Genomic DNA, 12,374 nt, shown 5'->3' on the forward strand with positions numbered 1-12,374 from the left:
ATTTTGTTTGTTACTGGGGTTACTACTAGGGCTGCCACCAAGCACTGCCCAAAAACTCATTAGCCGACCAAAATTTCATTGGTTGATTGGTTGCAGGAAAAAAAAAAAAAAAAAAAAAATTGGAGCCTCTTGTCAAAATTAAGCCAAAATCTATGTGATTGCTGGTTGGCCTGTGTACAAAAAGCTGGAGGGCTTTTAATTTGAAGGACCAGATACAGGAAGTCGTGACACTCACTCACTGTCAGTGTTTTGTTTTTTTTTGTTTTTTTTTAACGCGGCAGGTCCCTTCAACATGGCGGTTAGACAGTTAACAATTAAGAGTCAACCATGTTGGGAAAGGTGTCTAAAATATGGGATCATTTTGAAAAGAAGAAGGATGACCCTAATAAGGTGACATGCAGACTTTGCAAGAAAAACTTCGCCTATCACTCCTCCACAAGGAACATGATGTACCACCTTAAACATGTAAGTAGCCTAGCTACCTGCCCATGGCGGCTGAACGTTTGAAAGCAGAGATAAGTACGTTGCGCATTGTGCGCACTTGTAAAATTAATGGGTTTAAGGCTCATAATTTTATGTTATTCAGTCGCTGAGCTTAGTATACTGGGGGGGGGGGGATATATCTCTAAGTATTTTAATATATATATTAACATATACACGTACACAACTATGTATGTGTGTGTGTGTGTATGTATATATATATATATATATATATATATATATATATATATATATATATACATATATGTATATATATATATATGTATATATATATATATATATATATATATATATATATATACATATATGTATATATATATATATATATATATATATGTATATATATATATATATATATATGTATATATATATATATATATATATATGTATGTATGCGTCAATTAGTCGACTAATCCCTCTAAATGACGACCACTGGTCGACCAAGAAAATCCTTGGTCGGGTGCAGCCCTAGTTACTACAGTGATCTGCATGAGGCACTCAACATTGTAATTTAGTTGTATTGATCAGAAATAGAACAATCAGGGCTTATGTTGTTGCCATTGCCCTACCAAAGCAATGAGTATTAAACCCAATGTGAATGCGCCATTTTGGTTTTCTGGTTTCCTCTGTTACCATGGTAACAAGCCTGCTGCGCATGGCAGGCTCCTCTGTGGGGAGGGGCTTCAAAGGCAGCGCTGCAGCTCAGCAGAGAGAAAGAAGGAGGGACCTGGGAGCTGTACTCATTAAAATATTCTGGCTAAGTCCACTTTTTCTCATAACTCTAGACTGCAGTACATCATCACTGAAATGTAATTGAAACACTTTGATAACAGTTAATGACAGGAGTGGCTGGAAAAGTAAAAATGAATCAACATCAAAGAAACACTCAACCCAGTATTATGATTTTTGGGAGTGATGACTTGCAGCTTCTCTCTGGAGGTGTGTGTCAACAGCAAGTGAGAGGTAGGCCTGCTAAGGAGTTTGTATTTCAAGGTGAAGTCAGACGGATGCTCGCTCGTGTCACCCGCTACAAAGCAGCTAACATTGAAAATTAGTATAGTGGCTCTGAGCTAGCAGTATAGCGGCGCTGCACCACCATTCCATTGTCTGGGGAGAACCCTGATTGATCATATTTCAAAGTTGTAGAATTGTTTGCAACTTAAGTCCACCTGTAAAGACTGACTAGTGAGTAGATGTGTACCCATGTTTGGCATGATGCCATTCGTTGTCCCTGACAACTTCTGTAGTCTCAATTAAGCTGCTCAGCTAACAGATTTTTAATGTGTCAGGTATTTATAAACTGAAGTTTTGTTTTGTTGAAAAAAATTCCAGGTTTTAGGACCCATTCCTGTAGCAATCTGTTTGTAAGAGTGTTTAGTTTAAAACATTCCTAAATCGGCTCAAATTTAGTATCAGTAGAATGTGATGAAATAACACTTGATATAATGTCATGGAGATATCTATTTGAGTTAGCATCCTATCGCTAAACAGTTAGCGCTTCGCCTGTTTGTACTTGAAGAGGTGATAGTCCGATGGTAAACAGCAACGACACTTCCTTGGTTCTCGGAGCTCCCAGTCTGTGCTAATACAAGCTAGCTGCTAGCTGCACAGTTAACTTGGCTAACTAGCTAACAGCAGCAACAGTTCACAGGTAATATAGGCTAATGCCCCCTTTTTGTAATAATATGAATTTGACTGCTGACAAGTTCTCACAAATTGCATGTAATACATTGCTGTAGCTCAGTGAAGTCAGTATAAATGAAGAACTTGAACAGAAACTCAGTTTGAGATGCAGTCATGATACGATCAAAATTTATTTCAAAATAAACCTGTGAAGTGTTTCACATGTGACAAGTGACTGACATAGGACAACATTATTAAGCACACTGAGCAGTACAGGTACAGGCTAGGTGGGCCTCTGCTGTTTCCCTCAGGTCCACACTTTTGTTGGTGATTCTGCTCAGACTCTCGGGGCGATTCAGGGCAGAATCTGCACAAATGAAGGGAGAAGAGCAATTAGGAGCTGTAATTTTTCACCATATTCTCAAATTATGTCTCTTGAACCAGCTAGATTTTCTCACCGGCAGGCACACAGTGGTAGCCAACAGTGACAAAGGTGGTCTTGACCGGGAAGCAGCCGGGCAGGCAGCGCAGCATGGGCTCAACAGAGTAGCATTTTGATTCCTGGCCATGAATGTTCACCTGTTTGTCCAGCTGCACGGATTCAAGCTTCATACGGCACTCTGTGAGAGAAAGGTGTTTGTTATCATTACATGTTCAAAATACTTGCTTTAACCAAATGCAGTTGTATTGGAAAAGAAAGAGAGACATTTATCTAAATATGGGTGTTGCTGTCTATGAATCATTGTGTCTCACCAGTGGTGTCCCTACAGCTCTCGGCGGGCAGAACCCAGGAATGAGCATAAGTGACTGCGCTCTTGGTCACGCGTCCGTTGGGTGTGTGGTATTCCTGTTTGACTTCCCCATCAGCCTTTCCACAGAGTCCACAGGTTTGTCCCTTCATCCAGTCTACAACTTTAACCTGCATAAGAAGATCGAATGAAAAGTGTCATCGAAGTGCAACAGCTCTTGAAAAGATCTTTATCTTTTCTCTCTGAGGTCAAAGTTGTAAGCCTCAAAATCCATTTAAACTAAAACACCATTATATTTAAAGGAAAGTATGTTAATTTTACATAAACTTGTCCATAGTTAATGTTGCATTTACCGTCCATGAGTTCCTGTCAAAGTAGACTTCATGAAGACCAAGGCTGGGAGCGAACACAGAGATGCCCTCACCCGTTTGTCTCATCTGGATTTTGGCTGACAGAACAAACAACCAGATCATAATCCTTTACTTAAAAACCAACTTAAATACATCACATGAAAATAATTTAACCACTTTGTGTACCTGTAGGATGCTGGTAAGGCAGGTTGTTGATGGGTATTTCCATTCCATTGACCTTCACAATCACGTCAGTGTTCTTTGGGTACAGGTCAATATCACTATAAGTGCAGAAGCATAAATATTATTTAGTTTTTCCTCCTCATGGATGGAACAACCAAAGGCTCAATCTTTTTTTTAATGTACACTCACATGTCAGCAATTTTCACATTGATGTGGTGCTGTTCAGCATGATCCTTCTTCAACAGAACCATGAACTTCAGTTCATCAGTGCAATCCTGTGCCAGAACTTGGTAGCAAGACAGTGGCATCTCGTTCTTGTATTTCCTGCCATTGAATGTGGTCAGTGTGTCTCTGTTGAAGCTACACTCGGCTATGAAGAGAGAAAATTGTTAGTAATAAATGTTTGTGCATTTCATATTAAACAAGAAGTCAAGTCTTACCTGCGGCAGCCTTCGCAAACAAGAAGTGGACTTGATCAGCTAAGCCATCAAAGGGGGTGAGACCTTTGATTCCATTAAGTGGCAGAGGGTAGGGAAGATGCAAAGCCAGCTTATAGACAGTACGCTGGGGACAGACGAATTCACAATTATTATAAACAGAATGCAAAAACAAATCTGACTTGAAATTTTGTGAGAAGTACTTTATTATTGTTACTGTTGGTGATTTCCAAATCAAGTCAATGGTCTTGTCCGATGTGGCAATCACTGCCAGTGATAGCTGATTGGCGCTGTTTTCGTCCTTTCCTTTAATCAAGCCAGGCACCAGGTTGGCAGGAATGAGGTCATACACCCTGTAAAAGAATTTCCAAATGTCAAACATTTCACACACAGTCTATTATGCATGTGAGTAGTCCATTGGAAGTTTCATACTTCTTTGCATAGCGTTTCATGGCAGAAGGGAGGTCTCTCCAGGCAACTCTGACGCGAGCTGCAGGGCTTGGACCAACAAGACCAGTCTCAGCTGTGATCATGGTGTCGTACTGTTTGCATTCTGCTCCCCAGCTGACTTTAGCCTATTGAGAGAGAGAGATGCAATGACATGATGGCTGATTTTAACAGTAACCCCTTTATATTTTCTCCTGTTTTCTATATAAGCCAGACAATATCTTACAGTGACTTTGTGCTTGCTAAGCAGAGCTCCATCAGCACAGAGCTTCCAGTTGTTGTCGGCAGCCAAGGCAGCCAGAATAATCTGAAGTCTGGTGGAAGGTTTGTCCAAGTACACTGCCAGCTGGTATCCCATCACCTTATTGTCAGCTCTGACAGCACGGATGATGATGGCAAAGGCAGGAGGTGCTTCATTGCCAAGGAATTTGTTCTGTGAGAACGATCAGGGTTAATTCACAGGAGGACATCAACAAAACCCATAAGTGAAAAGATTTGAAGATATTTTTTGATTTATTTAAAAAGATTCACCTGTTTGGTTAGGGCCTCAAAGCTTGCGGCACTGCTCCTGCTCTTGGAAAGTAATGCTGCTTGAGAAGTGAGAATCTACAACAATAATGTGAGGAAGTTAAACGCCAGCCAGGAGAACGCTGCAACGTAGGTCAAAACATGTTACAGCTGCTCAATACATACACACATATATACAATTCATTGTTTAAAACACCATCTAAACATACCTGCTTCTTGTGGTCCTTCTGGAACTTGTGGGGATAAGCCACTCTCTGTTCAGAGGAAATCTCTTTGTCAGATCACACACTTAGTGTTATATGTACTACATGTATATGAACAATCTTAAGGTGTTTACCATTGAGACACGAGCACTGGAGCGAGAGGAGCTTGAGCTAGCACTGAAGAGTGATGCAAGGCTAGATGCGGAGCTGGTCCTGGAAGAAGGTCTGTTCACAGATCTGGAGGAGCTGACTCTGCTGCTGCTGCTGCTGCTGCTGCTCCTGAGGCTGCTCCTGAGGCTGCTTCTGCTGCTGCTGCTGCTGCTGCTGCTGCTGCGAGATGAAGAGCTGGAAGAGGACTTGGAGCTCAAACTTGAGCGAGAGCTGCTTGAGCTAGAAGAGGAGGATGAGGTGCGATTCCTCAGCCCAGGAGCCAGGATCTTCCTCAGCTTCATCAAGAGTGGTCTGCCCTCAATGATTTCTTCTTCGCTCAGATTGATCTGTTTGATAAGCTTCTCTGCAGCCTTTGGTCCAACTTGAACCTCAATCTCCAGTCTCTCAATGACTTCCCCTTCAACTGAAAGTGAATATTCCATTACTATTTAAATCAAAGTCTTTTCATTAAGGTTTTGCACCTTTTGAAGTCAGAAAATGTTGGTCAGCAGCAAAATTAGAGAAATAAAAAAAATGGAAAAAGAAGGGCTGAATGGTATATACAGTGAAAAGTTTACTGGAGCATTCACCTATCAGCTGGAAGTCATCATGCCATTAATATTTGACTCGTTTACAGTGTATTTTACAAAATGCAAAAATATTGTGTTCTGAAGACTTACTTGGTGTCAGAGAAAGACTCACAGAATGCTTTCCAGCCAGTTTGTAAAGGGCAATGTCCCTGATGAAAGCGGCATTGTTGGTGGCCACCTTGAAACAGCTCTTCAGTCCAATGGCAACAACTTTAGCACAGTACTTCTTCTCATACTGAGTGGCTTTGGTTTTCACAATTTCATCTTGCTCAGTGATCTCTGAGGATTGTGACTTTGAAAAGAATGAAATATCAGTTATTTTAATTTAATTATAAAGATACCTAGTTATTTCATAAGACACATTTAATGCTTACAAAGCTAGCAGCAGCAGATTCAATCTTAGAAGAGAGAATCTCCCTTGAGAAAGGCCTCAAGACTTTCTCAGGGATGATGGGAGTGATTCTTGCAGCAGCAAGATCCTCAATGTTCTTTGCCACAGCAAGAGTCTCAACACTGTTGAAAGAAACAGAACTTAATCACATAAGCTCAAAGACATTTTCTTCTTACTAGGTGAAGACAGTGTTTTAAAAAGTCAGACTTACTGCACAGCTGCAATTTGTTCAGGCACAGAAACAGGCAGAGCTTCGATCTTAAAGTGACCTTCATTGATGTCAAGTCTTGCAGCGATCTTGGCTGGCACAATCGAGTTCAGTTTAGCTCTTGAAATCAGCATAGCCTGGAGTATGGCAGTGTTAACACCCATCACAGCAAATGTGTTCACAGCAACACTAGATGCAGAGGACATTTGTAAGTTACACATCATGACATGTTCTACTTTGAACTCATTCATGTTTCAGATGTTGTGTATATACCTTGGTTTGATCTCAGTCTCAAGCTGAATGTCTGTCTTCAGAAGGTGAGCCAGAAGGAAGTTTTCCGGTAGAGCTGGTGTTGTGGTGGCCTTGACTAAGAACAGATAAACCTTTGCATCACAACCTATTATAGTACGTCTAATGATGTTGTTTCCACTATTAGATGAGCAAGACAACACCATTTTTTGATAAGAAAAGCTAGACTAGTGGGATAAGTACCATAACAAGCTAAAATGTGAATGGTTTATAGCTTCCACTTACCTTGGACAGCTGCGGCAGCCACAGCAGCAGTGTACAGACTGAGCTCCATTGGGAGACCAGCAGCAGTAGGCAGGATACGCCTCACCTCAGTGGCCAGCAGAGGCTTAGCAACATGGAAGGAAGCACCAGACAGCAGAGCCTTGATGGCATTCTTACCAAATGTTTGCACAGAGGGGCCAGTGGCAAGCTGTAGGGTGGAATTTAACATTACTTTTGTGTCTCAAAAACAAATGTGATAGGCAATTTGTTATTAAATCGGTTTTGACGTTGACTATGGAGTCGTACCGCAATGGCCTGTTCAATTATGGATTTGTCAATGTTGGCAAAGGCAATTTCCTGTCCGAAGAATTTAATGTAGACGGAGGCCAGAGGTGTTCTGGTGGGTAGAGACCTCAACTCAGAGAGCTGTGGAAAAAGGGAGTACATCATCAAACTCATCACCATTTTATCATGTACCATTATACTCTAATCTGTCCTTGTATTTGTGACTTCCTGGTGTTTCATTGCTTACAGCCTTAATGACACGCTTCATCTTGGTCAGCCTGTCGGCATTGTCGAGGAGTGCAGGGTTTTTCAGAAGAGCCTCCTGGAGTCCCTCAGTTCTGACTCCAACCTAGGGCAAATTCAACTTGTTAAAACATCATATTTCTGATTGAATACCTTAGACAGCAGGTGCTTTCTTCACCTCCAGAACATCAGCAGCAGCTCCAGCAAGGTAGGCGCTGGTCTTTGCCACAAAAGATCTGGGCAGAAGGGTGGCAGCATCATTGATGTAGAAAGCGCTGGCAGCAGCACCAATCATCAAGGGACCTGAAAAAGTTTGATGTTAGTCGATACTACAGAAAAGAATAGAAACTTGAAGTTAATGCTAACCAGATGAGACATCTGCCTTACTGTAATAGCTGTCCATATGGACAGCTTTGCTAAAACGCATGCTCAGTCTGTTCAGCCTTGGGCTCAAGATCTTGAGAGCGACGTTGCAAGCTGCAGCACTGCAATGAAAACATAAAAGATCTGAGTAAGCAGACATGAGGAGATAGACTGGATGAAGAAGGGGGATCAGACAGTGGTCTTACACTGAAGCATGAATAGCAGCAGTGCTTCTGGTCAGGGACTTCATGTGTGAGTAGGTGAAACTTGCGACCTGCAGATTCTCTTCTTGCTTCACAATGTTGGCAAGAGTTGTCACCAGACCCATGGCAGGCCTTGTCTCAAACAGCAGGATACATGCAAGCATACGCAGCTCAGGGTGAAGAGCCTTGTCCATGTACAGCTGAAGAGCCAGTTCTTGGATCTAATTTATAGGAGAAAGCAAACTGAGTACTGAGATTTATGTAAATAGTAGAATATCTTGAAGTACTGTTCAGTGTGAAGAGTTTACCATTCTGGGCTCCTTCTTTGCAATGTTCCTCAGAGCCATGATGGCATCGGCATGGACTTTCATTGGAAGAGAAGCAGCTGCAGTGCCATGGATAGGCAGGATCTTTGTGATTGGTTTAAGGCTAGAAATATGGCCAGCATTACCCAAAACCTTCAGGAGTAAGCTGAGTTCCTGGGTGTCAGCTTCAGCAAAAGCCTCTGCAAGGAGGTTCTGGATGGGCTGATGAGGAAAATGAGAAATTAAAATATCCCTTTCTCATACAGAAATGTGCAGAGTTTAATGTATATGAAAATAACAAGGTTGAATCACCTTGATGAGTTCAGCAGGGCAGACAGCCATTTCAACACAGTGCTTGGAAATCATGGTACCATAGCCAAGGAGGACAATCTCACGCAGAATTGGGCTTTCCACTATTTTGTTGTTAGCTGCCAGGGCCTAAAAGAGAGCAACAGTCAGAAATCTGTTGTGTATCCATTCTTATTGCCACTAGAATAACTTGCTTCATTGTTTATATGTTGATTAGTCATTTGTACACACCTCAACCTGCTTGATGGCCTCAGTGCTTGCTGTCACCATGTGAATGGATGCAATCAAAGCCTGAGCTGCTTCAGCAACAGTCAACTCATCAGCTGAGAATTTCTCCTTGATGAACCTCAGAGCTGCAGGAGTTCCAATGACGGGGATGGCATCCAAGATCCACTGTCTGGAAGATGAATATTGAATGAGTGAACCTGTACACATGCCATATGTTGTTTATCTTATATCTTTTTCAAATGTTAAAAAGTCACCTGTAGGCTGGTCTTGTTCTGTACTTGCTCCAGAGCATTTCCAGGTCTTCAAAGCGGGCTGCACGGAGGAGCTGAATGAGTTCCAAAAACTTAAGAGGGGCATCCTCGTGAACTCTCTCCACATTGTGGCTGACCAGATGGTTCAGAGTCTCTACAATCTACATGTAAGAACGCAAGATTGAAGAGGAGGTCATTTGATATATTGGAGATTCACAAATTGTCAGTCATGACTTCACCGATCTTTGAAGTAGTCTGAGACGATACCTGGGTCTGCACATTGTTGATCTTGATGAGCTGGATGGGTGTCTGAAGGAGCTCGGTGGAGAACTCGTACTTCAGAGATCCACGGTGAAAATATTGAACTTGGATTGGTACAATTGGGGCCTTCTGGATCTCAAGGAACACCAAGGATTGCCTTGAAAGTAATTAGAGAAAGGTTCATCTGCAGCTCCATCAGCTTCAAACAATAGCCTATTACATTCTAGGTATCTTTTTAAATACTTGGTCTGCATCTGAGCAGCTCCATTCATCTCAGTGAAAGGTGAGAACTGGATTAGCTCATTGACAGCTGCCTCAAGGATTACAATGCCGCTAGCAGCTGGCTTCAGGATGTAGTTATATGCTGTGGTTCCCCTTAGGTTCTTTGAATCCTGTGAAGATGAACCACAAAGTGTCTTAATCTCATGTAACATTTCATACTTTTGCCTTATACAAAAATGGCTTGAACTTACCTCCTGACACTTGGCACATTTCTCAGTATATGCCAGCCCCATGTCCTTCATGATCCTCTCCTGACAGTGGTTCAGATCCCTTGTCTTTGTCAAAAGGATGCGTTCAGCCTTTTCATCTTCAGCGATAGCATAGAGGGTCTTGCACACACCCTGAGCTCCAGCCTGAAAAGAAGAGAATACATTCACAGGGAGATTCAACTTTCTGTAACTGATCTAGGATCAGTACTAAAAGATCTTTGACAAACCTCCTGCAACTCATAGACGTTGTGTGTCTTCTTGATGTTTAGCTGAAGAACATTCAGGATACCTCTGTAAACGTTAAGCACCATTGTGGAGACTCCTTCAGGGGCGAACATTTTCCCAACAGCACCACTGATATACTCAAACTTGATGGGAGTCATGAGCTGAGCTGCCAGGGCTGAAGTCAGTTTGGTTGCTGGGATTAAAGGATCCTTGGGCCAGATGCCACTTAACTCAAAGATTTCAGGTTCCACAAGCTAGAGTGTGAAAATGAAATTTTATTACATGTCAGTTTGTGTTTAATACCAAAATGGATTGTTTTTTTAAGCATGATTTTTATCTTTACCTTCAGCAGGTATACATTTTCAGCTTCGGCACTGATGTGAACTTTGCTGCTGATTTTGAGCCCGGCTTTTGCCAAACCCTCCTCAGGCAAACCACCCAGGAGCAACGTCTCATACTTGTAAACATAAGTCCTGCCAGCAGCAAACTCAGGAGCTGCAAGAACAGTTTCACTCAGAGGAGTGAGAAGTATTCATCCGTGTCCCCAAGAATATCAGCGTTATATGTGGCATCATGTTGAACAATGGATTATAAAAGAGACCAGAATAATTTGATTTCAGTTAATTTAGCTGCGGTAAATGTTGCAATGAACTGACTTTTCTTCTTTTTTTTTTTATCTGTCATCATATATCAATTGAAAAATGAAAGAAGATCATGATAAAGTACTAAACTTACCAAGGTTATGAGGTTCACCAGCTGAAATAAGATTTAAAAGAATTCAGTTATCCTTCATGTCAATGGTAACACTATTAAATCTAGTTCCAAACATTTTATTATCTGTTTATTACATTTGAAAAATCCAATGTAATATTATTCTATTGTAGGCACCTTTAATTTTACTTAATTAAATTTAATATATATATATATATATATTTTTAAAACTTCAACTTAGTTCATGGTATTACAGTATGATGTATGCTTTAACTGAAAGTTTAACAATGTTTAACAATGCACAATATGCTATTTAAATAAATTAAATGATACACAACATTTAACTTCAAATTCTCTTTTAGAAACATCCATTTCGTAGAGATTATTTTAAAATAGCACAAAATGTAATGTAATTTATAGTGTCTGATGCAAATTGATACAAGTATCATCCTTTTGTAAAAACTGAAGTCAGACTCACCCACAAGGGCCAGTGTAAACGCAAGCACGACCGCTCTCATGGCTGATGGGGTTGTGAACATCTGCAATCACAGGCAGCCTTTTAAAATGAAAATTCTGCTGATGAATCAAAACCAGAAGGACATGGAGGCACATCTGATCAATACACTTCATTAGATAGATAGGTTCTATCACCTTTTACATTGAAACAAACTGGCTTTTTGAGCATGGGGCGGTGTGTCAGTTGATAAAATGTTAGGTTCACCTGACCTTATTCTCCCCAAATCTGCCAGGTCAAAGTTAATCATCCTGTTTCAAAATGTTTGCTGTGTCTCACAGTTCATTTGACAGTAATATGGAAGAAGGCAACCCTGTTTTCCTATAATAATCCTTACTTGATTTGAAAATATCACCTCTTTTTGCAGTTACTCTGATGTTCACTTATTGGTAAATATATTGATTTTATTTGATATAACATATAAGAGAAGAACATTTTATTATTTTTATGATTTTCTAATTCATAATTTTCGATGTTATTCATTAATTTTAAAATTACGTATTGTGAATACAATGAAGGAGTTAAATAGTAAGTAACAACCTTTTCCCAAAGGATGAAAAAGATACCCATGTTGTTTATTGCACCAATAGTTTTTTATTTAAGGGGGAAAGAAATGACAAAATCTTTATTTAACTCAAGCAACTGTTAATTACTGCTTCATACTCATTGGCTTGAATAATTGTCTTCCATTGTTCATATCAGAGCTATTAATTTTATTATGTGACTGCTGTAAATGTCTGTGCGTTCTCTTCATTGTATTGTTGAAAAGGAGTTTCAAAGTTCACACAAGAGGGCACCCCGACTGCGACTGTTTGCTCACCTAATTTGCTGTGGTCAGGGTGACCACTGATGTGATAACATTTCTCTTACATTCAGCTGTGAACTGGAGGTGTTATTACCATGCTGTAGTAAGTATTATGTATTTTACATCTCAATTCAAAGATTGCAGGTCATGACTCTGGTGGTTTGACAATTTTTCCAGCCTACATTGAACCATGAGTCAAGTAAACTCTCTCTTGACTTTTTCAGATATCTTTAAAAAAGAGTGTTACCTATTGCCTATGATAAATGTCTCCTTTATTCTGTACACGTTCCTAGAAGTTCTCACCACA

General features: G+C 40.5%; 1 protein-coding gene and 1 long non-coding RNA gene across 12 annotated transcripts; one reads left to right on the top strand and one right to left on the bottom strand.

The window, feature by feature from the left end:
* The first annotated feature begins 243 nt into the window (after positions 1–243).
* LOC119028612 lies at positions 244–11,232 on the top strand. Of its 10 annotated transcripts, XR_005077768.1 has the most exons (5): positions 244–465; positions 2,589–2,757; positions 2,881–3,011; positions 4,834–4,947; positions 5,148–5,258. It is a non-coding gene; the product is annotated as an uncharacterized LOC119028612 (long non-coding RNA). The 10 variants fall into 10 exon arrangements; XR_005077769.1 differs by lacking the exons at positions 4,834–4,947; positions 5,148–5,258 and adding an exon at positions 10,390–11,232 and having other exon boundaries at positions 254–465; XR_005077764.1 differs by lacking the exons at positions 4,834–4,947; positions 5,148–5,258 and adding an exon at positions 10,387–10,945 and having other exon boundaries at positions 254–465.
* LOC119028611 (vitellogenin-1-like) lies at positions 1,480–11,287 on the bottom strand. Of its 2 annotated transcripts, XM_037114802.1 has the most exons (34): positions 11,227–11,287; positions 10,773–10,793; positions 10,381–10,532; positions 10,040–10,291; positions 9,795–9,956; positions 9,565–9,713; positions 9,328–9,478; positions 9,064–9,221; positions 8,813–8,978; positions 8,585–8,710; positions 8,276–8,494; positions 7,971–8,188; positions 7,789–7,886; positions 7,580–7,704; positions 7,406–7,507; positions 7,180–7,299; positions 6,895–7,081; positions 6,634–6,727; positions 6,364–6,549; positions 6,136–6,274; positions 5,852–6,053; positions 5,156–5,595; positions 5,028–5,072; positions 4,822–4,896; positions 4,517–4,723; positions 4,276–4,418; positions 4,061–4,196; positions 3,847–3,970; positions 3,596–3,776; positions 3,410–3,504; positions 3,227–3,321; positions 2,878–3,043; positions 2,583–2,744; positions 1,480–2,491 (listed from the first exon to the last, which is right to left on the bottom strand). In XM_037114802.1, exons 1-34 carry the CDS (start codon positions 11,285–11,287, stop codon positions 2,379–2,381), a joined length of 5,070 nt encoding a protein of 1,689 aa, XP_036970697.1. In that variant the 3' UTR covers positions 1,480–2,378. The 2 variants fall into 2 exon arrangements, with proteins under 2 accessions (XP_036970697.1, XP_036970696.1); XM_037114801.1 differs by having other exon boundaries at positions 9,565–9,956.
* Between the last annotated feature and the right edge of the window lie 1,087 nt (positions 11,288–12,374).

The sequence above is a fragment of the Acanthopagrus latus genome, chromosome 11 (assembly GCF_904848185.1).
Source record: "Acanthopagrus latus isolate v.2019 chromosome 11, fAcaLat1.1, whole genome shotgun sequence".
NCBI classification, from domain to species: Eukaryota; Metazoa; Chordata; class Actinopteri; order Spariformes; family Sparidae; genus Acanthopagrus; species Acanthopagrus latus.

Bases quoted from the DNA above. Each gene is read 5' to 3' on its own strand.
- LOC119028611 (XM_037114801.1), bottom strand. From the start codon at position 11,287: ATGTTCACAACCCCATCAGCCATGAGAGCGGTCGTGCTTGCGTTTACA. The intron at 9,479-9,564 runs GTATTTAAAAAG...ATTACTTTCAAG, and splicing joins GCTGCTCAGATGCAGACCAA to GCAATCCTTGGTGTTCCTTG. The intron at 3,044-3,226 runs GTAAATGCAACA...CTTCTTATGCAG, and splicing joins TTGACAGGAACTCATGGACG to GTTAAAGTTGTAGACTGGAT.